Source organism: Musca autumnalis, unplaced genomic scaffold, assembly GCF_047663935.1.
Source record: "Musca autumnalis isolate F117 unplaced genomic scaffold, ASM4766393v1 scaffold_1, whole genome shotgun sequence".
NCBI classification, from domain to species: Eukaryota; Metazoa; Arthropoda; class Insecta; order Diptera; family Muscidae; genus Musca; species Musca autumnalis.
Window position 1 is genome coordinate 194,749,718 of NW_027411644.1, and position 25,979 is coordinate 194,775,696.

Consider the following 25,979-nt stretch of genomic DNA (forward strand, 5'->3'; position numbering starts at 1 on the left):
CCAACTCCCCAAGTCGAAAATTTTTCGCATTTCTAATAAAAATTCACTAATTTGGAGAAAAATCCCCAATACTGATAACCCTTCTCTCTTCTGCTATTTTCTACCACATAAACTAGTATGTAGCTTTTTTGCTGGCATCTGATAGGCTGTTTCGTTGATTTTAAGATTTGGGCCAGATTGTTTGTAAGTTTTGCAATATTTCAGAAATACAAGAAATAAGCGGTCTTGTTGGAAAAATAGCAAAGCAGAAAAATCAGCACAGAGCTGAATCAGTTTTGGCCTCAGCTGAACAATAAATTAGAAAGAAAACAAAAAACAGGTTTTCTTACATATTAAAAATATTTATTAAAATTTTAACTTTAAATTACAATATACATAAATTATTGAGTACAAGGGTACAGTATGTAGAGTATATATTAGGTGTGTTCGTTTACTCAACAATTTGTACAAATTTGTACAAGTTCAGCAACTTCTTGTAATCGTCTAAGGTCTTTTGCATTGTACTGTAGAGTAAACGAACAGCATCCAGTAACAATTTGTACAAATTTTGAGTAAACGAACACACATATTAGCTCTGTTCCTTTACGTGCAAGAATCTTCAAGTTTTGCCACTTTTTACTCGAAAAGCGTTCCTTTACTTCAGACAACATGCAATTCATAAGGGAACAGTTTACAACTTTTACTACTTTTGCCGGTTTTACCATTTTGAAAAGTAAAGGAACAGACCAATTAATTATTTGTTGTATCCATTTTTAAACGTTTACATTTCATTCGTCGATTTTGAAACCACACTTTCACCTGAAAAGAATAAAAAAGATAATTCTTATTCCATCTTTATAAATTATTATTGATATTGAATTACGGATTATATTTTAAAAATACCTCTGTAAAAAAAACATGTGAGAATATTAATGGGTACTTTACACGATATGTTTTTTGCATATGAGTTGTAACTTCTCCCATACAAAATTTATATGCAAAGTGACAATTCATATGTAAAAAACATATCGTGTAAAGTACCCATAACTTACTTCATTGCATGTGGCCTTGTCCACTACCCCGGCTAATACTATGCTTACATTTACGAAATCCACTCGATTTCAACTGTCAATTCCTTTGTGTATACGTCAAATGAAAACTCATCTGAAGTCGAGTAGATTTCATTTGACGTTTGAACAATGGAATTGACAGTTGAAATCGAGTGGATTTCGTAAATGTAAACATAGTATACGTCCTGTACTCGCTATGATGCACACATGTCGATGTTCGTCTAAAGGGTTATTTACAGCCCAGCAAAAAGTTTGCATCCACGGAAGCAGTTAAATCACTGGTGCAAGTGTCACGAAGTGCTTCTTTTTCTATGAATTCCTCAGTGAATTTTACAAGGGAGCGCGCAGAAAGGAAGCACTCCATTTTGCTTCCGCAGCACGCAGTTAGGAAGCACTCCATTTTGCTTCCGCAGCACGCAGCTAGGAAGCACTCCATTTTTACAATTTTTACCACTTTTACGAGTTTTGCGTTCCCGTACACAAAATTTGTATGAAAATCGTTTACGACTTTTACCACTTTGTAAAGTACGGGAACAGGCCATTAATAAGACATTTTAGTTTTATTCTTATAGGCCGTTTATATATAACAAGGTTAACCCAGTGGGTCTGGGTTTCAAATTTCATTTCCATTGTATATACTTCAAACAAATCCTCATAAAGAAGGTTAACCCTGCAAAAAACTATAATATAAACGCCGTATTACATAAAAGTGCTTGTTGGATGTAATCCAAATGTGAGGAAAAGGATTGCCTTTTTCATTAGTCCACTGGAAGCGCATCCATGCATGTAATGAAATCCTCACTCCAACTTGCACCACTTCCATTTTTTTTTGCTGGGAGGATATGTTATTTTACATATCTCTTGTCACTTTGCAAATGCATTTTGTATATAACCCATATGTAAAAAACATATCGTGTAAAATACCCATAACTGAAATACATTAGAGTGTGTCCATGGCACAATTACCAATATTGTAGCACCGTAAAATTTTGAATATTGTTACGGAATTAGATTTAACTAATGTCCGTGTAGACGTTGTTTTATTCCCCGATACGATTTGTACCAAATAAAACAGGGTTCGTTTTAGATTACGTTTCTACAATGCTTTATTTACTTTATTACACTTATTCGGAGCTGTCTGTTATAGCTAAGTACACAGCTTTACTTTACTTCTTTACTAGTCGATGTTTACACTTCGGTATAAAATTCACAACTACTCAATGTTGCCATTCGTAACTCTATTTATACCCAAAATCTCCTTGGTCTAGAAATATCTAGAAATATGGCAACAACTCGAATCTGTGCAGCGAACACACAGACTCACATTCGCACTAAGCGAACATCCATACTCACATACATACAAGCACAGTAATGACGTAACTACAACAACAAACAACTACACGAAATACAAGAAGTAGGAACTAAACGATAATTACATTATTGTTGCAAAACAAAACAAACAAAAGAACATTAACAAAAGGTAATGTAACGACTAGAATGATGAAGAGAGTTCTACATGGTAGTTGTTGTTGCTTAAATAAAGTAACTGCGTAATAAAAACTTTACGTTACAATTCAAATTTTTAAATTAACGGAAATTAAACTAAACTAACTTAAACCTATCAGTTACATTCGTAACATTGCCTCCCGCTTAAGCCTGTTCGTCCCGAATAGGCACAGTTCCCTCTCTGTGGTATGGGCATTGGTAACACTGCCTCCCGCTTAAGCCTGCTCCTCTTGACTAGACGCAGTTCTCGTTCCGTAGTGGTGGCAACTGATTTAGATGTACCCTCTACTGCGTCAGCTTTGGATTTTTGCTCTTCTGGACGACGTTGCTTTCTCTCCAGGAATCCTGACGTTATACCTTCTTTCTTTGTGGTCACCTCCCTAAGTGCCACTTGGTCTTCATCGGACTTTTCCTTCCTTGTTGTACGGCCGCTTTTCGATGGACCTTTCCTCGACGTACATCTTCGCTTTCTCGTCCTCGTTGCTGGATTTTTCCGCTTTTCTACGGGCCAATTGTCTGCGGCTTCCACCTTCAGCGTACGGACATCGACAGCCTTTGGGCGATGTTTGCTTTTCTCGTTGTAGCCCACACTTATCGGTATTTCCACATTGGACCAAGTCATCACACGGTGCTTTATGTCCAGGTTTATATCGAAGGCAATCATGAAGTCTACACCAAGTATAACTTCGTCCATAATATCGGCCACTACAAAATCGAAATTTACCGATTTTCTACCCATGCTCAGCCTTTGGTAGGCCTTTCCATGCACCGTTGCAGTCTCGCCTGTGGCCGTCCGCAATTTAACTCCATTTAACGGCAATACCTTCCCTTTTACTAAATCCGGTCTAATAATGGACTTTGTTGCACCGGTGTCCAATGTCAAGGTACGCAATACACCATTGACGAAGCCTTTAACCGTCAAGTTGTGATTCTTCTGCTGGACTATGGCTATAGAAATTGTGGGACCATCGTTTTCATCCTCTGCCAGCGGCACCTCGTGATTAGCAGAACTTGCTGTATCTGATTCACCTGATGTCTCTCTTTGCAGAGTCTTGGCCACCGGTTGGTCGTTGCTTTTTGAAGGCGGTGTGGTGGATCTGAGCCTTGGTCGTTGCAATATGCATTCTCGTGCAATGTGTCCAGCTTTACGACATTTGTAGCAAGTCTTTCTCGTTTTACCAGCCCCTCGTTTCACACGCATTAGTGCATCCTTTAGCGGACCGACAACGGTCTGGGAATTGTTGTCCTCAACTTGCAGCCTCCTCACGTTGTAGGCTTTAGGTTTTACCAGCATCCTCGCGGTTTTCTTGGGCCAGGGCAAATGACACGGTTTCTACAAATGTTCCTATCGGTGCCGCATACGTCGCAAATTTTATCTCTGGATCACGAATACCACTTGCAAATGTCTCAATCTTTATGCGGTCCACCAATGGATGTGTCTCTCCTGGATATGCCAACTGCGCCAACCGCTCTATATCAGCCGCAAAGTCTTGTAAGGTCTCATTTGGCTTCTGGACTCTTCCCCTCAGTTCCATTCGGTAGATCTCTTGCTTGTGTTCACTACCGTACTTACGTTCAAGAGCAGCCATTATATCTCCATAGTTGTTCCTAGAAGCGGCGGGAATACTCTGTAATACGTCAGCAGCATCACCCTTCAATGCCATAAGGAGTGATACCGCTTTGTCGTTGTCGTTCCAAGAATCTCTAGCAGCCAATGTCTCGAACTGTAATTTGAACACATTTAAAGAGGTAGAGCCGTCGAACACTGGAGGCTTGATTTTTATCGTGTTATGAATAGCTCTCACTGGGCCGCCTTTGATTTCCAGTTCCGACATTTTCTTCTCAAGGTTCACAAATTTCTCATCATGGGCCAGAACTTTCTCGTCAACAGACAAAATCTTTTTATCCAACTCTTTAATTTGCACCTCCATGTTTTCTACTCTCTTTTCAATCACTATCGTGATGTTCTCGAGTTTCTCGTTAATTTTTCTAGAATTCTCTTCCAACTCCTCTTTTAAGTTTCTTGAATTTTCTTCAAACATCCTAGAATTTTCTGCCATTAAGTTTTCGGTGATTTTTCTAGAGTTCTCCTCCAACTTTTCCTCTAATTTTCCGGAATTTTCTTCGCTCTTTCTGGAATTTTCTTCAACCATTCTGCAATTTTCTGCTTTCATTTCCATCATAAGTCTGGAAGTTTCTTCATTCTTTCTAGAATTTTCGTCCATTTTAGCGTCTAATTTCTCCATCATTTTGGAATTTTCTTCACTTTTCTTATTAATTTCCTGCATTATCATATCCAGCATTGATTTCAAATCGTCACCCCTGGCAGCTACCGACGAAACTTCCTCAACGCTGGATTCGCCCTTTGCCGATAACTCGACTTCCTCCTTACCGTCGAACTCATATTCATCGATGTTCATTCCACGGCGCTCGAACTCTTCCAACAAGCGTTTTTGTAGTTCGGCCTTGTTGCCAGTAGAACACAACTCCAACTTACTTAGCTCCTTCTTCAAGTCTTCCACTCGTAGATCCTTAAACTTCATTGTAGGATGATCGTAATCTCACTGCTGACACCAATTGTTACGGAATTAGATTTAACTAATGTCCGTGTAGACGTTGTTTTATTCCCCGATACGATTTGTACCAAATAAAACAGGGTTCGTTTTAGATTACGTTTCTACAATGCTTCATTTACTTTATTACACTTATTCGGAGCTGTCTGTTATAGCTAAGTACACAGCTTTACTTTACTTCTTTACTAGTCGATGTTTACACTTCGGTATAAAATTCACAACTACTCAATGTTGCCATTCGTAACTCTATTTATACCCAAAATCTCCTTGGTCTAGAAATATCTAGAAATATGGCAACAACTCGAATCTGTGCAGCGAACACACAGACTCACATTCGCACTAAGCGAACATCCATACTCACATACATACAAGCACAGTAATGACGTAACTACAACAACAAACAACTACACGAAATACAAGAAGTAGGAACTAAACGATAATTACATTATTGTTGCAAAACAAAACAAACAAAAGAACATTAACAAAAGGTAATGTAACGACTAGAATGATGAAGAGAGTTCTACATGGTAGTTGTTGTTGCTTAAATAAAGTAACTGCGTAATAAAAACTTTACGTTACAATTCAAATTTTTAAATTAACGGAAATTAAACTAAACTAACTTAAACCTATCAGTTACATTCGTAACAATATGTTATGTCAAAATTTTCTTTATGTTGTTGGGAAAATTAAAACAAAAATATTTTTTATAAAGGGATTTGACTTTTCATATTCGAACTGCTGGTGTGATACCACTACCTGTGTAATTGTGCCATAGTTGTGTCAAAACACAAGATAGACACGGAGCTTAGCATGTGTGAGGTACGGGGATCAATGCTCAGCATCTCCAACTAACATTTTGTTTTTTATTTTATAAAAGTTTAATATTTTTAATTTGATATTTATTTACCTGTCTTTCTGTCAAATCCAAGGCCACAGCAATTTCATATCTCCTTAGGCGCGTCAAATAATTTGCGTGCTGGAATTCCTTTTCTAGTGATTTAATTTGTTCCTTTGTAAATGCTGTTCGTTCTTTACGGCTCGATGAAACTGTTGGAGGTGGCAATAATGTATTTACAATATTTGACATTTGCTTGGATTCGGTTGGGATAAGTGCTTCTGAAAATAATGAAAACATTTAAATTTGTTTATAGTTATTATAAAAAACGGAGGGATTATTTGATTTTGGAGATTTATTAACTACATTGCATAATAAGATGCGATATTTATATACACTAACGGCTATTATCATGATTAACATGTCTATTTATTTCACATGAAATTTATGAGAATACAGCTTTTCCAGATGTAATTCGAATTACTTTAATTTTAATTCGAGAATTCTATTTGAAATTCGTAACATATCATTTGTAATTCGCGAATTCCATTTGAAATTCGACTTATTCCATTTGAAATTAGAATTATTCGGATTGTAAGGTGGGAGTATTAGCACTCGTATTGCCGTCTGTTCAATACAGACCTATCACGCTTGAGCCTGGCTCCAACGAACCGTACACGGAATGCATGGAGGTAGCTGTCAGGTGTGAAACTGCCGAGGTAGAGTTGCTGAACGTATAAATCCCGCCTATTAATAGCTGTACTTCAGGTTATAGGCCCAATATTAGCTCGCTTTTGGAAGGTCATTACCGCCTGGTCTTGGGGGACACGACCGGGGTATAGTGCTGGCTGAGCAGATTGATAGCTCCACGGTTTGCACGGTCAATGAGGACACCCCTAGCAGATTTAGCAGAGAGTGTCACAGTTGAAATCGAGTATATTTCGTAAATGTAAACCAAGCATTAAGAGGTTAGTCGGTGAGCATAAGCGGAACAAATGGTTAAACCATCTAAAGAGTTGCAACATTGGAGCCGGAATAAGAGAATTTTGGACAACGGTTACATTGCTCTCGAACACTGGAAAAAAAGAAAAATAGGACCTCAGTAAAGAGCTCAGCACATACAGTCCGTTGAGTGCCGCGTTACAACGACCACAAGAAAACTTCAAGAACAAACTTGACATCACTTATACATTTTTCATGTGGTTGGTGTTTATAACGCGCGACGCGTAACTCAACGGACCGTAATGTATTTGACCCCTAATGTTTGGCGACTTTACGCTGACTGACCCGAATAGGTGCGGAAGTTATTTCAATCGACAGTTTGTCGAGCACTCCCTGAGTGACAGGGCGAAGATAGGAGTACTACGTCGCACTAGATCTTTTCCTGCCGAGGATGAACCACCACAATGTACAATGGATGATGATTCACACCAAACGCTTAAATGTCCAAAGCGTTGGGCCCTGATGGAATCTTCATGGTAAAACTGGATGAGCCGGGAGTAGAGTATCTCACTAAAGTTCTCAATCTGTCGCTAGTCATCCATATCGCTCCCTGAGTCTGGAAAATGGGCAAGGTGGTACCGCTACTGAAGCCAGACAAGGATGGCAGCAAAGGTGAATAGTACATACCGATTCCGTTTTTGCCGTCCGTAGCAAAGACCCTTGAGGCTTTAGTCTTCCCCATAGTCAGAAATAGCTATACAGTTGCAGATCATCAGCATGGGTTCCGTAAGCAGCATAGCACGACAACAGCACTGCCCATCTCCACACAGATTTTTAGATAACTCAACCAGAGTCGTCCGTGTGATAGGACAGTGACATGGAATTCGTACGTGAAATTCAGGTACAAGAAGTCCAAGCTCCAAAAGGCCTCGGCACATACGGTCCGTTGTGAGCCGCGTCATGTGTTTCAAACATCAAACAAGTTTGTTCTAGAAGTTGTCATGCGTTTGTTGTAACGCGGAGCTCAACGGGCCCTATGTGCTGAGGTCTTTAGAGTGAAACTGAGAACTGCAACAGGCTTCTCATGTCTTCAGTGGACCATCTTCATGAGGAGACAAAGATTCTTCCAGTACAGCAACACAATGGCTTGCCTTCGTTGGAGTACTTGCTCGAGTGTTACCGCAAGAGTCATCCTAATCACCATATGGTGGATAGGACCCCCCACCCAGACATGTGGGGAGGGATCTTCATGATGTAGAAAGAGATGTCCAACGTTGCAAAAGGGAATCCATAGATCAACAAGCCTATCAAGCAGATGTATATAGCATTTACATGGATGCAGACGCAGATGTCATAAACAACTACGTGTGAATGCGGTCCTATCGCAGCAGAGAAGCGTAAGCTGCCTCGACAAACCAGAGTAGTTTTGGCTCTACTAAGCTAGGGATGGTGCAGCCGTCTGAATTCCTGTAGGGCAAGGATCGATGACACATGGCGTTTGGCGTAATAACAATAAGCGATTATGAACCCCCTAAAAAGAGGTATAAACACGGGAAGGCCAAGGCTTGGATAGAGGGAACAAGTAGAGGAATGGAATTCTTATCTTTGTTCGGCTTATATGACAAATGATCTGTAGAGGTCCAACTAAGTAAGTAAACTCAACCATTACAGACACCAATAGCATTATCGAATTTTCAAATAATGGAAGTTAAGTTACTTATATAGACGTTTTTCAGAACCTACTCTTTTGAATTTGGGCAGTAATTTTTCATTTCAAATATTAGGTTGAAGTCCATAATTAGAGATAGTGGAACTATTATTACACGAGCTACTAACTGGAACATTGCCAATGATATCACTACCGATAGGCTTGATGCGTTTGTAGTTTAAATGAAATATCTGAACTTGTTTGAAAGGAACAAAAATAAAATATTTGGTGATGTTTTTTGTTTAATTATTTTGCATTAAGAATGCAAAAGAATTGGATATTTCATTTACATCCACAACTATATGTACATTGATTGGCACATTCAAGGAACGGGGTCAATGTGAGGTAATGTGTTGTTTTCTTTTCCATTCAATTATTTTGAATTAATCTCATTTCTTCTAAAATAAACAACATTTGTTAATACGAAGGCAAGTACATGCACCCCTGCCATTTACAGTGCCGTCTCCCCTGTTATTTTGTTTATGCCTGTGGTTTCCAGTCATTCCTGGAAATTCCTACACATGCGCTGTAAAGGCATGACAACACCAGTAGACAGTGATGGTAATAGTATTTTCTTTAAACTGTACCAAATTGTGTCATTATTGGGTGGCAAGAAACTGTAGTAAAGTAAAGTACACATTGACAAGCTAAACTGACAGTCATCGAGGTCTATTTCGTGAATATCAAAGCCTAATTGAAAAATTTCTTTTATAATCTCTAAATAATATCGTAAATATTGTATTTCAAACATTTTTAGCCAAATAAAAGTTGTTATTTGCCGGGAAATTGTCCTTAAAGTACGTTGACTGTCAGTTTTGACTGTTAGTGTGTACTCCCCTTAAGGAGATGGTCCTGTTAACGTCTGGTTGGAATGACTTAAAAAATTAGATACTGATCCAATATAAAGAAAGGGTGCTTCTATATACTCTTTCTAAAAGAAAGGCTGATTCTATAGAACCTTTCTGAATGAAAGGCGGGTTCTATAGAACCATTCTAAAAGTACGGTTACACTAGAGTTTTTTGCCGGGTTAACCCACTTCGCGAGGATTTATTTGACGTTTGCGCTATGGAATTGACATTTGAAATCCAAACCCACTGGGTTAATCCGGTTAAGTGTAACCGGGATATAAAAGAAGAGGTGCTTTTAAAGACCCTTTCTAGAAGAAAAGGTGCTTCTATGTAACCTTCTGAAAGAAGGGGTGTTTCTAAAGACTCTTCTATAGACCCCTTCTGATAGAATGGGTGCTTCTATAGATACTTTCTGAAAGAAATGGTTCGTCTATAGCGGCGGCGCTCAAAATATGTTGTGTATTAGTCTCTCTGAGCGAGTCTTTCCTTTGCTAAACCACGACAGATGAGAATAAAGAGAACATATGTTGTTGTTGCAGTCACGTTAACGTATATGGGTGATATTGGCTGCTCTATAGACCCTTTCTGAAAAAGGGCTGCTTCTATAGACCCTTTCTGAAAGAAAAGCTGCTTCTATAGACCATTTCTAAAAGAAAGGGTGCCTCTATAGACCCTATCTGAAAGAAAGGCTGCTTCTATAGACCCGACCTGAACGAATCGGTAATTTTATGGACCCTTTCAGAAAGAAAGTGTGCTTCTATAAACACTTTCTAAAAGAAAGGGTGTTTCTGAAGACCTTTTCTAAAAGAAAGTGTGCTTCTATAAGCACTTTTTGAAAGAAGGGATGCTTCTATAGACCCTTTTTGGAAGAAAGGCTGCTTCTATAGTTACTTTTTGAAAGAAAGGGTGCTTTTATAGGTCTTTTTTGAAAGAAAGGGTGATTCTATTGGTCCTTTTTGAAAAAGGGTGCTTCCATAAGTCCTTTTTAAAAGAAAGGGTGCTTCCATAGGTCCTTTTTAAAAGAAAGGTTGCTTCTTTAGTTCCTTTTTGTAAGAAAGGGTGTTTCTATAGGTTCTTTTTGAAAGGAAGGATGCTTATATAGGTCCATTTTGAAAGAAAGAGTGCTTCTATTGGTCCTTTTTGAAAGAAATGGTGCTTCTATAGGTCATTTTTGAAAGAAATGGTGCTTCTATAGGTGCTTTTTGAAAGAAAGGGTGCTTCTATAGGTGCTTTTTGAAAGAAAGGGTTCTTCTTCAGACCCTGTCGGAAAGAGAGGGTGCTTCTATAGACCCTGTCGGAAAGAGAGGGTGCTTCTGTAGACCCTGTCTGAAAGAAATGGGGCTTCTATAGACCCTTTGTAAAAGAAATGGGGCTTCTATAGGCCCATTCTGATGGAAAGTAGACCCCTTTCTGAAGGAAAGTAGACCCTTTCTGAAGGAAAAACTTCTTTTATAGACCCTTTCTAGGAAAATTTCTGAAATAAAGAGTGCTTCTATAGACCCTATCTGAAAGAAAGGGTGACTTTACAGACCCTTTCTGAAAGAAAGGGTGCATCTATGTATCCTTTCTGAAAGAAGTGCTGATTATACACCCCCGCTGACAGAAAGGAGATGGCCCTGTTAACGTCTGCTTGGAATGACTCCCAAAATTAGATCCTGATCCAATATAAAGAAAGGGTGTTTCTATATACGCTTTCTGAAAGAAGTTTCTATAGAACCCTATAGAATGAAAGGCGGATTCTATAGACCCTTTCTAAAAGAAGAGGTACTTTTAAAGACCCTTTCTGGAAGAAAAGGTGCTTGTATAGAACCTTCTGAAAGAAGGGGTGTTTCTAAAGACTCTTTCTGAAAGCAGGGGTGCTTGTAAAGACTCTTTCTAAAACAAAGGGTGCTTCTATAGGTCCTTTTTGAAGGAAAGGGTGCTCCTATAGTTCCTTTTTGAAAGAAAGGGTGCTTCTATAGTTCCTTTCTGAAAGAACAGGTGCTTCTATAAGTCCTTTCTGAAAGAAAGGGTGCTTCTATAGGTCCTTTTTGAAGAAAAGGGTGCTTCTATAGGTCCTTTTTGAACGAAAGGGTGCTTCTATAGGTGCTTTTTTAAGAGAGGGTGCTTCTCCAGACCCTGTCGGAAAGAGAGGGTGCTTCTATAGACCCTGTCGGAAAGAGAGGGTGCTTCTATAGACCCTGTCGGAAAGAGAGGGTGCTTCTATAGACCATGTCTGAAAGAAAGGGTGCTTCTATGGATCCTTTCTGAAAGAAGGGCTGGTTATATAGACCCCTTCTGAAAGAAAGGGTGCTACTATAGGTCCTTTTTGAAACAAAAGGTGCTTCTATATGTCCTTTTTGAAGGAAAGGGTGCTCCTATAGTTCCTTTTTGAAAGAAAGGGTGCTTCTATAGTTCCTTTCTGAAAGAACAGGTGCTTCTATTGGTCCTTTCTGAAAGAAAGGGTGCTTCTATAGGTCCTTTTTGAAGAAAAGGGTGCATCTATAGGTCCTTTTTGAAGGAAGGGGTGCTTCTATAGTTCCTTTTTGAAAGAAAGGGTGCTTCTATAGGTCCTTTTTGGAAGAAAGGGTGCTTCTATTAGTCCTTTTTGAAAGAAAGAGTGCTTCTATAGGTCCTTTTTGAAAGAAAGGATGCTTCTATAGGTCCTTTGTGAATGAACGGGTGCTTCTATTGGACCTTTTTGAAGGAAAGGGTGCTTCTGTAGGTCATTTTTGAAAGAAAGGGTGCTTCTATAGGTCCTTTTTGAAAGAAAGGTTGCTTCTATAGGTCCTTTCTGAATGAAAGGGTGCTTCTATAGGTCCTTTCTGAATGAAAGGGTGCTTCTATAGGTCCTTTCTGAATGAAATTGTGCTTCTATAGGTCCTTTCTGAATGAAAGGGTGCTTCTATAGGTCCTTTCTGAATGAAAGGGTGCTTCTATAGGTCCTTTCTGAATGAAAGGGTGCTTCTATAGGTCCTTTCTGAATGAAAGGGTGCTTCTATAGTTCCTTTCTGAATGAAAGGGTGCTTCTATAGGTCCTTTCTGAATGAAAGGGTGCTTCTATAGGTCCTTTCTGAATGAAAGGGTGCTTCTATAGGTCCTTTCTGAATGAAATTGTGCTTCTATAGGTCCTTTCTGAATGAAAGGGTGCTTCTATAGGTCCTTTCTGAATGAAAGGGTGCTTCTATAGGTCCTTTCTGAATGAAAGGGTGCTTCTATAGGTCCTTTCTGAATGAAAGGGTGCTTCTATAGTTCCTTTCTGAATGAAAGGGTGCTTCTATAGGTCCTTTCTGAATGAAAGGGTGCTTCTATAGGTCCTTTCTGAATGAAAGGGTGCTTCTTTAGGTGCTTTTTGAAAGAAAGGGTGCTTCTATAGGTGCTTTTTGAAAGAAAAAGAAATGGGGCTTCTATAGACCCTTTGTAAAAGAAATGGGGCTTCTATAGACCCTTTGTAAAAGAAATGGGGCTATAGACCCTTTGGAAAAGAAATGGGGCTTCTATAGACCCTTTGTAAAAGAAATGGGGCTTCTATAGACCCTTTGTAAAAGAAATGGGGCTTCTATAGACCCTTTGTAAAAGAAATGGGGCTTCTATAGACCCTTTGTAAAAGAAATGGGGTTCTATAGACCCTTTGTAAAAGAAATGGGGCTTCTATAGACCCTTTGTAAAAGAAATGGGGCTTCTATAGACCCTTTGTAAAAGAAATGGGGCTTCTATAGACCCTTTGTAAAAGAAATCGGGCTTCTATAGAACCTTTCTGAAAGAAAGTAAACCCTTTCTGAAGGAAAAACTCCTTTATAGACCCTTCCTGAGAAAATTTCTGAAAGAAAGGGTGCTTCTATAGACCTTACCTGAAAGAGAAGGTGGTTTTATATGGATCCTTTCTGAAAGAAGTACTGCTTATATAGACCGCTTTTGAAAGAAAGGACGCTTCTATAAACCCTTTCTAAAAGAAAGACTGCTTAAATAGACCCTTTCTTAAAGAAATTGTGCTTCTGTAGACTCTTTCTGAAAGAATTTGTGCTTCTTATTTGTACAAATTCTATAATATTATCTTCACATGTTCCAAAATAAAAACCGCCCAACTGGCATTCCATGGTAGAATAATAGAAGGTAGTCGCATCTGTCAAATTTGGATAAATACAACACTGTTTGTCTGTACGGGAGCGTGTCAAATGCGGCATGACATTTCATAATAAAAACAAAGTTGTTTATTATTTTTTTGTATTTGTAAAACAAGAAATATTGGATAATTAAACTAATGCTCTGACTGGTAAGGCGCCCTTATGAAAAAAACACTTTTGAACATCCTAGTCTCAACATTTCCTCTCTTATAGATGCGGTGGAACAACGATTTTTTTGAACTTTTACCGAAATAAAACAGAATCTGCAGGTATTTACCAAAACTGAGTTTCTTTTTAGAAGTCATTGATGGCGGACCACTAAATCCTTTGCCGCACTGTTTACCACTTGGACGGCTGGTATAACGTTCCAACTAAACATATCGGTCGATGGTGTACTGATTTCTACCACTAACTACGCCAAATATTGGGTATAACCTATTTGCGATAAGATCAGACGTAGGATCGAGATCCTCAAGTTTCTGGCCGGTAGCACTTGTGCTGCTGACAAAAAAATTGTTGACCTCTCACAAAGCAATAGACCGGTTTGTGGTTAGTTATGCGGAGCTAGCGTGTTATGCAAATGTTTGCGCTGCGCAGTGGAAGAATATTCAAACCTGGCAGAATGCAGCCTCTGCAACTCATGTCACCGGCGGACCATCTTCATGATGAGGCACAGATTTTACCGGTCCGTCAACACACCAAATGTTGCCGATGCAGTACCTGCTTGGGAGTTACCGCCTTGAGCATCCCTGCCACGATCCCCACCCAGTCATGTCACGGGAGATATCTTTATGATCTGGAGAGAGAGGTTCGAGAATCTGTAGATCAACGAGCCTATCAGACATGCTTGAATAGCACTCAAGCTGATGCAGTTGTACAGACAACACAAAGTTACAGTTTGAATGTCGTACTTGGAAACCACATTCATCGCCGCAGAAGAACCTCAGCTATCAAGGCACACACGAGAGGTTGCATTTCAGGTTGCAGAATTGAGGACACGGAGGAACCAGAATCAGATAACCGAATAAAATATACGAACATATTTGCTTTGCAACAAAAACAACAACAAAATTATCAATACATATTGACAATGGGCCTGCGCCAACACCTCCACTAGCAACAATTGCATGTGGTCAATATTGCAACAATCGCAGCTGAAGCAAAAACATTCACGACCATTACCACCAGACTAGGTAGACCTGCTGTTAAATAATTTAGACGTTTTTTTTACAATTACGACACCATTAGTTTTGTGTTATCTATCTATATATATAAAAATGGTGTAAAAAATGTATAGTAATTCATAAAATGAGAACGGCTAGGCCGATTTCTGTAAAATTGTTTGTCAGTTATTCGCATTTTCGAGGAGAAGGTCTTTACGGAAGAAAATTTAGGAAAATCCCTCTGGAAAAGTCGGAAAATTGGAAAAATCGAAAATTGAGTTGTTGTATGAAATTTTTGTTCCTTAATAGCGAGACGAAGTTCGCCGGGTGCGCTAGTATAGATATAAATATATAGTTCTTTTTAGTTACTTTTTATTAATAAAGAGATCTTAAAAATAACAAATGATATTTCACTTTTTTAAATTTGTTAGATACGGTTTAGTCACACACTATTGAAACAAAGCTTAACCGCTTTGTATAAGTGCTCCATGACGTCATCCAAAGCTTGGGTTTCTACTCCGAAAATCTCGTTGACAAGAACAGACCAGCTGCAAAGGGCTTGCATTCCTTACTGATTTTACCAATTTTTTTGTGTTTTCTAGCCCCTGGCGGACGACAGATTCTTGTTGTTTGGCCCGTCAAATAACGCAGCCGGAATACGAAGAACAGATCGATGTTTGTCTCAATCATTTCAGGTTCGTTGGGTAAACAACCTAATCATCAGCAACGAGGGATTTCTTCATATTTGGGATGGATTTCTTCAAATGTGCATTAATATGTTGTTCCACCAACAGCGGGAACAGTGAAGGGTACATCAATAGAAGGCTTTTCAATATCTATTTGTCTTTTGCACTTTTTGACGACCGAGAAAATCTAATTTGTAAACAACAATTTTTCATTTCAATTTAAAAAATCAAATCAAAATTAAAAAACTGACATTTGCACTTAAGTACATTCAAACTTATGTATACATGTAAACACACACATATGCATGTAAGCATTCTGTGTCAAATTCAGAGTGACAATGAATGTACTTCAAATTCAAAAATTGAAAAAAATTTAAATCAGATGTTAGCATGGAACTACCTTTATTCTTATACCATGCTGGCATTCTTGAAATATATGAATTATTGTGTTTTTTAGTATTTTGTATTTGTATTGTATTTTTAGTATTTTGTTAAGTGTGTTTGCCTATGAATAGAGTAATTAGGCGTACTGTTTATGATATCAACATTTTTCTCGCTTTCTTATACAGTAATTCAACCACCAAACGTACATATCTTCTATACTTTCATCCCCATAAAAGTACCAAATTCAGTGCAGCACAAGTGAATTTTCCACTCACGCTCATCACTATTAGATAAACTTTTCCGAAAAAATATACAAAAAGAAAAATACCCAAAGAAAGATGTGGAAATTTTGAAAATCTCTGAATTAAAAAATCGTCTGCGGAATAGTGAAGTGCATTTTTACGCCACCAGCAATAGTAGGTGTACAATGGAAAAAAGTTCCGTAAACATTTCACACTACAAACGAATGCACCAACGAATGTTGTGCACCGCTAAACTTGTGAGCTTATTTTCAATTATTATCGTGATATCGACAGCATTTATAACAAATGTCGAAGGAATTGACTGCTTCAAATGTGTCTCTCAAAATGGCAGTAATAAGGCTTGTGATGATCCATTTCATAATAACTACTCAACATCCATACTAGAGTCGCCCTGTATGGGAGGACGTAAGGGTCGAGATGGCCTATTTCCAGCAACTGCGTGTATAAAAATTGCCGGATACTATGATGATACGGGAGAAACGATAACAGTGCGAGGATGTGCCTTGGACAGTGGTACCCTTACAACGGACACTGAAATCATACGTATGTCTCATTGTGGAAAGTTCTATTATGATGACCGTTATGTTCATGGTTGTTTGCAGAGTTGCAGTGATGCTGATGCCTGTAACAGTTCTCCTCCACAACAACATCAGCATCCATCACTGGGTGTAATACAAGTTTTCCTAATCGCATTGGTGATAAGTCGTACCTTAGGAGCAAGGAGTTAGCGTAGTGCCGTTAGTGCTTCTTTCTTAAGAACAAAACTACACACATACATACATATGTATTTGGTAAAACCAAACCAAAGAACTAAATTGAAAATTGTTTTTATTTTATCTATGTATGCACAAATCTTTGTTCCATTGTTAGTATTGTAAGTTATATATCATTAACATTAGCACTTTATAGGAATTATTAAAATGAAAAATTAATAAAAATTTTAAAATACATATACAATTACAGATATTGTGTCTGTTGGATTGGATTTGAACATTGTGTGTGTTCGTTTACTAACTAATTTTTAAAAAAATTGTTACTGGATGTTGTTCGTTTACTCTACAGTACAATGTAAAAGACCTTAAACTCATTTTACACTTAATTCCATGCAATATCTGCCAAATAAATGACATAAACTCCCAAAACACCTGTTTTAAGTACAAGTGTAAAATGTGTTTAAGTCGATTACAAGAAGTTACTGGACTTGTACAAATTTGTACAAATTATTGAGTAAACGAACAGACCTATTAATATCATCATTTTTCCTGAGAACAAAAACGAGAAGTGTATTAAGATGCAATTTGGTTTTTTTCGTACGATAGAAAAATGTCTCATCGAAATAATAGTTTAGGCAAAACTTATGTTTGGACGAAATCCGTTTCAAACAATTTGGAGACGATTACTCCGGTCTGGATGGAGCTAACGATTAATCCGTAATGTATCAAAAAAATTGTTCCTCGTAATATTTTTTATAAACTTAGATCGAGTTCGAATATGAAGCATATCGGTCCACTCCTTCTGGTACCCTATTCTTCGCTAAAGTGGTGCACACGATAACTCTCGAAGGGACTAAACAATTTGGTCCGAACATTGTTCATCACAATATTTCTTCTGGTATACACGGTGCTCTTGAAGCAACTTTAAATGGAAGATGCTTACACCTGGGAAATTTTCGCGGATTCCGAAACTACAATGTTCATAGATGAGAAAAATCAAAGAAGCGCTTTTTAAATAAATCGCGATATAAGTTGACATTTTTAGGAGCTTTTTAGGTTTTCACGATTTTGCTTGGAAACCGCAAGTCCTATCCGAATAAGACTAAAGACAATGTTGTAGCTATGAAAATTCTCTACAAGATTAACCTTTATGGTATTTTCGTAGGTTTTACAGTTATTGACATACAGAAGTTCAAATTGGGACAATGCACTGACTGTATCGTCTCCTTATAAAACAGTGTCATGGCTACAATTTCCCAACTTAAACTTATATATCTCAAAAATGGTACAATATAGGTAAAAACTACGAACGCCAATATTGTAGAGAATTTTCACAGCTACCTGAATGATTGATCTGAACTTCTATATCTCAAAAACAGTAAAACCTACGAAAATATTATGCAGGTCAATCTTGTACAGAATTTTCACTACTATAGCATTTTCTTTAGCCTCATTTCGATATGACTTGTGCAAAATCGCGAAAACCTAAACATGTGAAATTTGACCGCGATTGCTGTTTCAAAATCCGCAAAAAATTCCCAGGTGTATGCGGCTTTCACTTAAAGTTAGTTAAGGCGCACCATGTATGGACTTGTTTTATAAGGTAGTGCATTGTCCCAATTTGAACTTCTATATCTCAATAACGGTAAAACCTACGAAAATACCATAAAAGTCAATCTTTTAGAGAATTTTCATAGCTACAACATTTTCTTTAGTGATATTTCGATAGGACTTGCTGTTTCTAAGTAAAATCGTGAAATCCTAACAAACCCATAAAAATGTCAACATGAATCGTGATTTATTTAATTTTTTTTGTTTTTTGATTTTTCTCATCTATGAACATTGTAGTTTCAGAATCCGCAAAAACTTCCCAGGTGTAAGCATCTTCTAGTTATAGCTGTTTCAATAGCACCGTGTATACCAACGACACAAAATCGAGGATCCTATGGACATTTTAACTGAATGTGGTCCTGTTTACGGCAATTTTATGTTTTTCGTGGACAAATCAATGCTTCCGACAAATCTTTCAATCTTACGATGACCAACTAAAATGTCGGCGGGATAAGTATCGAAAGGAATGACTCCCAAAATGAAATGATTCAGTTACCTATTCTGCAAAAGTTCAGTACTTTTGCGTCTTTAAAATCAAATCAAATTTATTAGCAAAACGGAACGTCCACAATCGTTAAGATAAATACCCTATAAGTTTCGATATATTGTCGGCAAGTTTATACACCAAAAAAAGGCCCCAAAATTCAGAAAGCTCCCAAAACATACATACTTATTAGGGAAAAGGCCGATCAATTCAATCCGCCCATCTCTGTTGACATGAGATGAATAAATAAAATTTATTCAACATTTGTAAAATTTGCGGTATTAGGCGGGGCAGAGATGTGATATGAAGCAAAATTAAGAAAAAAGGAGCCCAACGTTTTTATGTATTAGGGTTGCCCAAAAAAACGGCATTTTTTTTAAGTGTCTACATCTTCAATTTTTTTCATTTGATCCAAAAACCTTATATGTGGTCCTGTTTACGGCAATTTTATATTTTTCGTGGGCAAAATCCATGCTTCATAAAGACCTTTCAATCTCACGATGACGAACTAAAATGACGGCGGGATAAATATCGAAAGGAAGGACTCCCAATATGAGATAAGTTAAATGAAATGATACAGTTACCTATTATGCAAAAGTTCAGTACTTCTGCGTCTTTAAAATCAAATCAAATTTATTAGCAGAACGGAGCGTCCACAATTGTTGAGATAAATACCCTATAAGCCACCAAAAAAGGCCCTAAAATTCAGAAAGGCTCCCAAAACATACATACTTTTTAGGGAAAAGGCCGGTCAATTCGATCTGTAAATGGCTGAAAGTCTCAGTTCATAGATGCTGAGGGTATATCTCTGTCAACATGAGGTGAATAAATACATACAATTGATTCAACTATTGTCAAATTGGGGGTTTGAAGTTGTATTAGGCGCGGCAGAGATAAGAAATGAAACAAAACTAAGAAAAAAGGCGCCCAACGTTTATATTTATTAGGGCTGCCCAAAAAGAAGGCAATTTTTTTGAAAGGCCTACCTCTTAATTTTTTTCCATTTGATCCAAAAACCTTATACATATATGAAATTTTGTGGCGATCGGTTAGCGTTAACCCGTGTCACCGGAGCGATCTTTGTTTCCATAGTAATGCACCTTTGTCCCCATACAAATTACTATGGCAACAAAGATCGCTCCGGTGGCACGGGTTAACGTTAACCGATCGCCACAAAATTTCATATATGTATAAGGTTTTTTGTATGTGTATCCATTAATAAATAGCTGAATACCAGGTTAAAAATGCAAAAACCGAGCGGAACCAGAAAATATTATTGCTTATGGGGTGGGACATTCGGTCATCGGATTGATCAGATAGATAGCTCTACGTTTTGCCCCTCCAGAATTAGTGGCGAGTGTCACAGTTCGCCAAAAATAGCCGTCGCGCCACCTGGTCTGACAAATGACGTCAGCTGGCAACTCGTCTATTCTCTTGGGTCAGACTATTCCCCCATAACTGTCTCCATCAGCAGACCGCCCAATTCCATCACCTCTGAACGCCAGACATTCATTAATCATAGGAAAGCTAATTGGCTGAGTTTCTAAGAATTCACTAATCACCGCTTCAGAGATCTGCCCAAGCCCTCTGATGTTCGGGTAGCAGAATGGACGTTTCGAGACATCATTACTGCCGCAGTCGCTCGACATGTTCTTGCTGGTTAAATTCCCGAAGTGAGATCAAATCTCCCACAGAGGTGACGGATTAGCAAATGACTGTTATGAGTGACCGGATTAACAAATTAATGTTATGAGTTTCGTCGTGCAAACCTCAGTGATTGCAGAGTAAGGGAGCTGACACGGGAAGTTAACAGGTTGGACGGTGAGCATAAGCGGAAAAAGTGGCTAAAACATATGAAGAGTTGCAACATTGGAACCGAAATAATTGAATTGTGGGCAACGGTTAAGTGGCTAAAACATATGAAGAGTTTCAACATTGGAACCGGAATAATTGAATTGTGGGCAACGGTTATGTCACCCTCGAACCCTGGAAAGAAGGAAGATAGAACCTCAGTTATGTTTGGTGACGTTACGATGACTGATGCGAAGAGGTGCACAGTTACAGGGCGAAGAGAAGAGTACAACGTCGCATTAGATCTCTTCCTGCAGAAGATGAGCCACCGCAATTTACAATTGATGATGTCAACAGGAACGCTAAAACATCCAAAGCGTTGGGCCCTAGTGGAATGTCCATGGTAATGCTGAAACAGTTGGATGAGCCGTGAGTCGAGTATATCACTAAAGTTCTCAACTTTTAGCTAGCCACCCAAATCGTTGCCGAAGTTTGGGAATATAATTGATTATCTAACGGATAATCGGCAACTGGAAAGCTATTTCTGACACTGGGGAGGACTAAAGGCTCAAGGGTCTTTCCTACTGTCGACAAAAGCGAAATCGGTCTGTACGATTCACCTCTGCTGGCACCCACCCTCGAACCCTGGAAAGAAGGAAGATAGAACCTCAGTTATGTTTGGCGACGTTACGCTGACTGATACGAAGAGGTGCGCAGTTACAGGGCGAAGAGAAGAGTACAACGCCGCAATTTACAATTGATGATGTCAACAGGAACGCTAAAACATCCAAAGCGTTGGCCCCTGATGGAATGTCCATGGTAATGCTGAAACCACTGGGTGAGCGGGGAGTCGAGTATCTTACTACAGTTCTCTACCTGTGGCTACCCACCCAAATCGTTGCCGAAGTCTGGGAATATAATTGATTATCTAACGGATGATCGACAACTGGATAGCTATTTCTGACACTGGGGAGGACTAAATCCTCAATGGTCTTTGCTACGGTCGACAAAAGCGAAATCGGTCTGTACGATTCACCTCTGCTGGCATCATTGCCTGGCTTCAGTAGTGGGACCACAATGCTACTAAAACCAGGCAAGGATGCCAACAGAGGTGAAACGTACAGATCGATTTCGCTTTTGCCCGTAGCAAAGCCTCAAGGGTTTAATCCTCCCCAACGTTAGAAATATCTATCAAGTTGCCCATCATCCGTTGGATAATCAATTATATGTTTGGGCGCAAGTCGTACATGGAATTCGGGAACAAGAAGTCCATGCCCAGTAGAGTGAAGTCGGTCCTCAAAGTTTTGGTTATATCTCCAGAACTGTTAAACATCTACCTCTCCTATATTCCACCAGCTCCAAACGGAATTGAGGTCGTAACGTATACGGATATTTGTACGATATTGGGTCAGATACCTTCCCTGATGTCATGTGTGAAGCGCTGATTTGCTATTTGACTGATCTTACCACATTCTTCCACGCAAGGAATATGCAAATATCCGTCACTAAATCTACGGCAATTCTGTTCACCACATGGAGGGCCGGACGGCCTAGCGACCAAAATGCTAAAAAAACATAGGACCACATGGCATCCGATTCCTTACACACATTTTTAAACTGTACACAACGACGGTAGAAATCCCTGACACACGGAAAACTAGGAAAATTATACCCCTCCCAAAACTTGGAAAACCATTACACTCTTATCCCCCGCCATAAACATTCTTATTACTCCCTCCCTCACTGAGCATTTCAAACTCGCTGAACACCAAAAGGCTTTCGTCCAAGGAGAAATACCACAACAGCCCTCTGCGATATCTCGGCGAAAATCGCAGAAGTATTAAATAGCGAACACACACTGCTCCATCCTGATGGCTTTATATCTGTCAAAGGCCTTTGATACGGTCTGCCATACAACACTTCTAAACGACATTAGTGAGATCTCGCTCCCAATACCCTAAAAATATGGTTGCAAATTATAATGTCCAAACAAAGGAGGAACAAGCAAGGGGTACCCCAAGGTGGAGTACTATCCCCACTTCTATTAAATTTCTACGTGGCTAAGACACCATCCCCCACACCAATGTGGACCTAATTTCTTACGCCGTCGACTGCAGCATTATTTCCTCAGATAGGGTTATAAAAATGATAGAAAATAATTTAAATCAATACCTCCCAAAATCCTTTTGACAATACCTACCTTTACTTTTAAAACCATACAATTGATATGAGAGCAGTGCACAACTTTTGCCACTTTTACCATTTTCAAAAGTAAAGGAACATACCATATGTCTGTCCCGCAACCTGTAAGGAGCTACTAATTTTTATTACGAAAACAATTTTTCCTTTATGACATCGAAAAAAAAGTTGATTCTTTCAGTTCTGAAACAGACTAATGTCATGTTCACACGAGCGTTTCAATTACGTTGTTCGCCTGTCGAACGACGTACACGAATTAACCCGTTTCCACGACACCATTCGTAATTAACAGAAACATAAACAAAATTTCCTTCATATTTGTTTTTTTGTTTTCACGAAAATTTGAACCGAAAACACATAAAATACATATACATTAAATGGGTAGGAAAATCAATAGACTTTCCTTCAAATGTATCTTCTATATTTATCTACACACATTTCATTCATTTTTTCCATAAATTTTGAATAATTTTGTATTTTCAATATATTTTTCTAAACAATGTTTGTGTATACGGACTTTCAGTTATTTGTTTCCTTTCTGTTTCTGATTTTTTACGCGTTTTTGAACTAATGGACAAGAAGTGTGTGTGGAATTAAGAAGGAAACACAACCATCTTCCTTCTGCATCTACACAGTCTTACATAAGTATACGTACGCCCCATAAATCTCGGGTTTTAGAAAAAGTAATGATATTTATGAAATTCCAAGTACACAGATTTATTTCGTCTCACTAATAAACAATATTTAATACAACAATAGTATATTCCATAATATAAATAACGGTAAATTTTACAAAAACCAAAAAATGATACTTACAAAAGTATACATACGCCCCAAGGAAATATGAGTATTATCGTACAATTTATGGAATTAGCAGCAAAATTTATACATTTTATTGTTTTGGCGAATGTGTCTGGGTGTCCGAGATATATTTTATGTAAGACTGTGTATATAAAATGTTTAGTTCATTAATTTTCATTCATCTTTTTCCTTTGTTCTAAAAATTTTTGTCTTTTCAACAAATTTTTCAATTTTGAATTTAAACATGTCATAATTTTTTTTTCGATAAATTCTCTCATTTGTTAGGGATGGGACATACTTATTCGTCGTTCAGAGAGTATTTCTAATCGAACAACGTAGAAAAATCGTCGTTCATTCATAGAATTTTGTGTGGGGAAATAAGTAATTTATTCGTAGTTATGGGTCGAACAACGAATAGAGAACGAACGACGTACCGTGGAAACGGGCTATAATATAGCTAATATAGCTTTGTTCCAGAACTAAAAAGTTTTTACAATTTTTACGACTTTTACACATTTTACCCGAAAACCCTTTACAGTACACAAAAAAGTTGTAAAATGTTCACTTCTCTTTAAACAAAAATGGCGCTGAATGAGGATCTCTTTAAAAACTTTTTACTCGACAAATTTGAGCCTGTAAAAATAGTAACATGGATGCCGGCATCTGATTGGCTGGTACGCCGACTTTGACATTTGTTCCAGCTTTTTTGACAGTTTTTCCATTTTTTCGTTCGCGAACTTTTTGAAAGAACTTTTGTGTGAGAACAATTTTTTCTCTCTTTCTCTCCTTTACAAGCTTTACTATTAAAAAGTACGGGAACAAAGCTATTAATAGTAGCTTATAGTGAAGAAAAGCTATACGGAAAGGCGGATATGTAGTAAACGCTAGGCCGTTCGTTATTTTTATGATTGATTATATTACATACATATGTAGGTCCTGTTGATGTTTATCTTTAAATCAGCAAAACCTACCTTCAGATTTCAAATCCTTTCGACATGATGTCGCCAGACTTTGTTCACAACTTTCAACATTCCAATATTGCTGGGCGCTGCTTGGTGATAATAAATTTCCATCGAATTGTGTATAATTTTGATTATACGAATATGAATACGAGTTATTTCGATCACATATCACTGACGGATCTGATGTAGAAGTTACACACGGTGGTGATGTTCCAATACAAGTTTGATTAAATTGATTCATATAATAATGATGCATATCTCGATACGCATTATGATCATTTTGATTGGACACGGCTTGATTGTCACATTGCATAGCATGATAATGATTATAGGAAGAATATGTTTCCGTGGAATTTTCACAAAATAAAAAATCTTCCAAATTTGTTTGCATTTTGAGACTTCTTTTTTTTTCTTTTACTTAAAGTAGTATATTAAATATACACCAACTAAACACCATTGATACCAAAAGAAAACTAAATGAATGGAGGTTGTGACATTGTCTGTCATGACTTTGTGCAAATTTGTTTTCTCCTCCATGATCCATGTGACATCTTCTTTGAGTGGGTGTGATCTTTGTGTTTTGATTGGTTATTTGAGTCTGTGTCATAATGAAGTTAAGTTTTGATTGGTCCATATGTTTTTTAGATTAGAAGTTGGAGGAACTACACAAACATATGGCTGAACATCTTTACATGTGGTGGCATTGAGTCTGCTGTCACTTTATATTTGATGTGTTACAATCTGTTGTTGTTTGTGTTTCTTTAGACAAAAGAAGTATTGTAAATCATATGCTAAGTACCCGGAGGGTGTATAGTGTGGTCGATATGTGTCAATAGAGCTAATGATCATATACATTTTATACACTTATTATGTTTGTAAACAATGGATGAGAACAGCTACACTTAGAAAAAACATATACAGTATGCAAAGTTCATATTCGTACACCCCTAAAAAATTAATAAAATCGTTATTAATTCTATATTTTATGTGCAAATATGAAATAATTGATAGGAATTACCATAACGAAGAAAGATTTAAGAATAACAAAACAAATTTTTAATTTATTTCTTCATTTAGGTGTAGATGGCGCCTATGTGGGCGGCAAAGTTCGTATTCGTACACCTATAAGCACTATATATTTGGAGTTTTTAAAGATTTTCAAAGCGAAATACCGCATATTTTTGTTCTTTTCTTCTTTTGGAATGCCTCTGCTATAGAAATATGTAAAAATAACGGTAATTTTATTAAAATTTTTGCATGAATAAAATGTCGGACGAATATTTGAAATACTTAAGAAAAATGTGCTAGATATGATTAACTATTGTAATTTATTCCCGAATTTTGGACGAAAATAGCT

General features: G+C 37.8%; 2 protein-coding genes across 2 annotated transcripts; one reads left to right on the top strand and one right to left on the bottom strand.

Moving 5' to 3' along the window:
- Positions 1-575: 575 nt before the first annotated feature.
- btn (buttonless) lies at positions 576-24,935 on the bottom strand. The gene is made up of 3 exons (XM_073962734.1): positions 24,632-24,935; positions 6,036-6,244; positions 576-798 (listed from the first exon to the last, which is right to left on the bottom strand). The coding sequence occupies exons 1-3, from the start codon at positions 24,933-24,935 to the stop codon at positions 730-732; spliced, it is 582 nt and encodes a 193-aa protein (XP_073818835.1). The 3' UTR covers positions 576-729.
- On the top strand, positions 16,094-16,808 carry LOC141391022 (uncharacterized). Its single transcript, XM_073963939.1, has one exon. It carries the CDS (start codon positions 16,226-16,228, stop codon positions 16,787-16,789), a length of 564 nt encoding a protein of 187 aa, XP_073820040.1. The 5' UTR covers positions 16,094-16,225; the 3' UTR covers positions 16,790-16,808.
- Positions 24,936-25,979: the final 1,044 nt, after the last annotated feature.

What these genes read in the sequence shown, in the direction of transcription:
- LOC141391022 (XM_073963939.1), top strand. Translation starts at nt 16,226, where the DNA reads ATGGAAAAAAGTTCCGTAAACATTTCACACTACAAACGAATGCACCAA.
- btn (XM_073962734.1), bottom strand. Translation starts at nt 24,935, where the DNA reads ATGCAATGTGACAATCAAGCCGTGTCCAATCAAAATGATCATAATGCG. An exon ending in AAAGGATTTGAAATCTGAAG is followed by an intron (nt 6,245 to 24,631) that starts GTAGGTTTTGCT and finishes CATTATTTTCAG; the next exon opens with AAGCACTTATCCCAACCGAA. An exon ending in TGGATTTGACAGAAAGACAG is followed by an intron (nt 799 to 6,035) that starts GTAAATAAATAT and finishes TATTCTTTTCAG; the next exon opens with GTGAAAGTGTGGTTTCAAAA.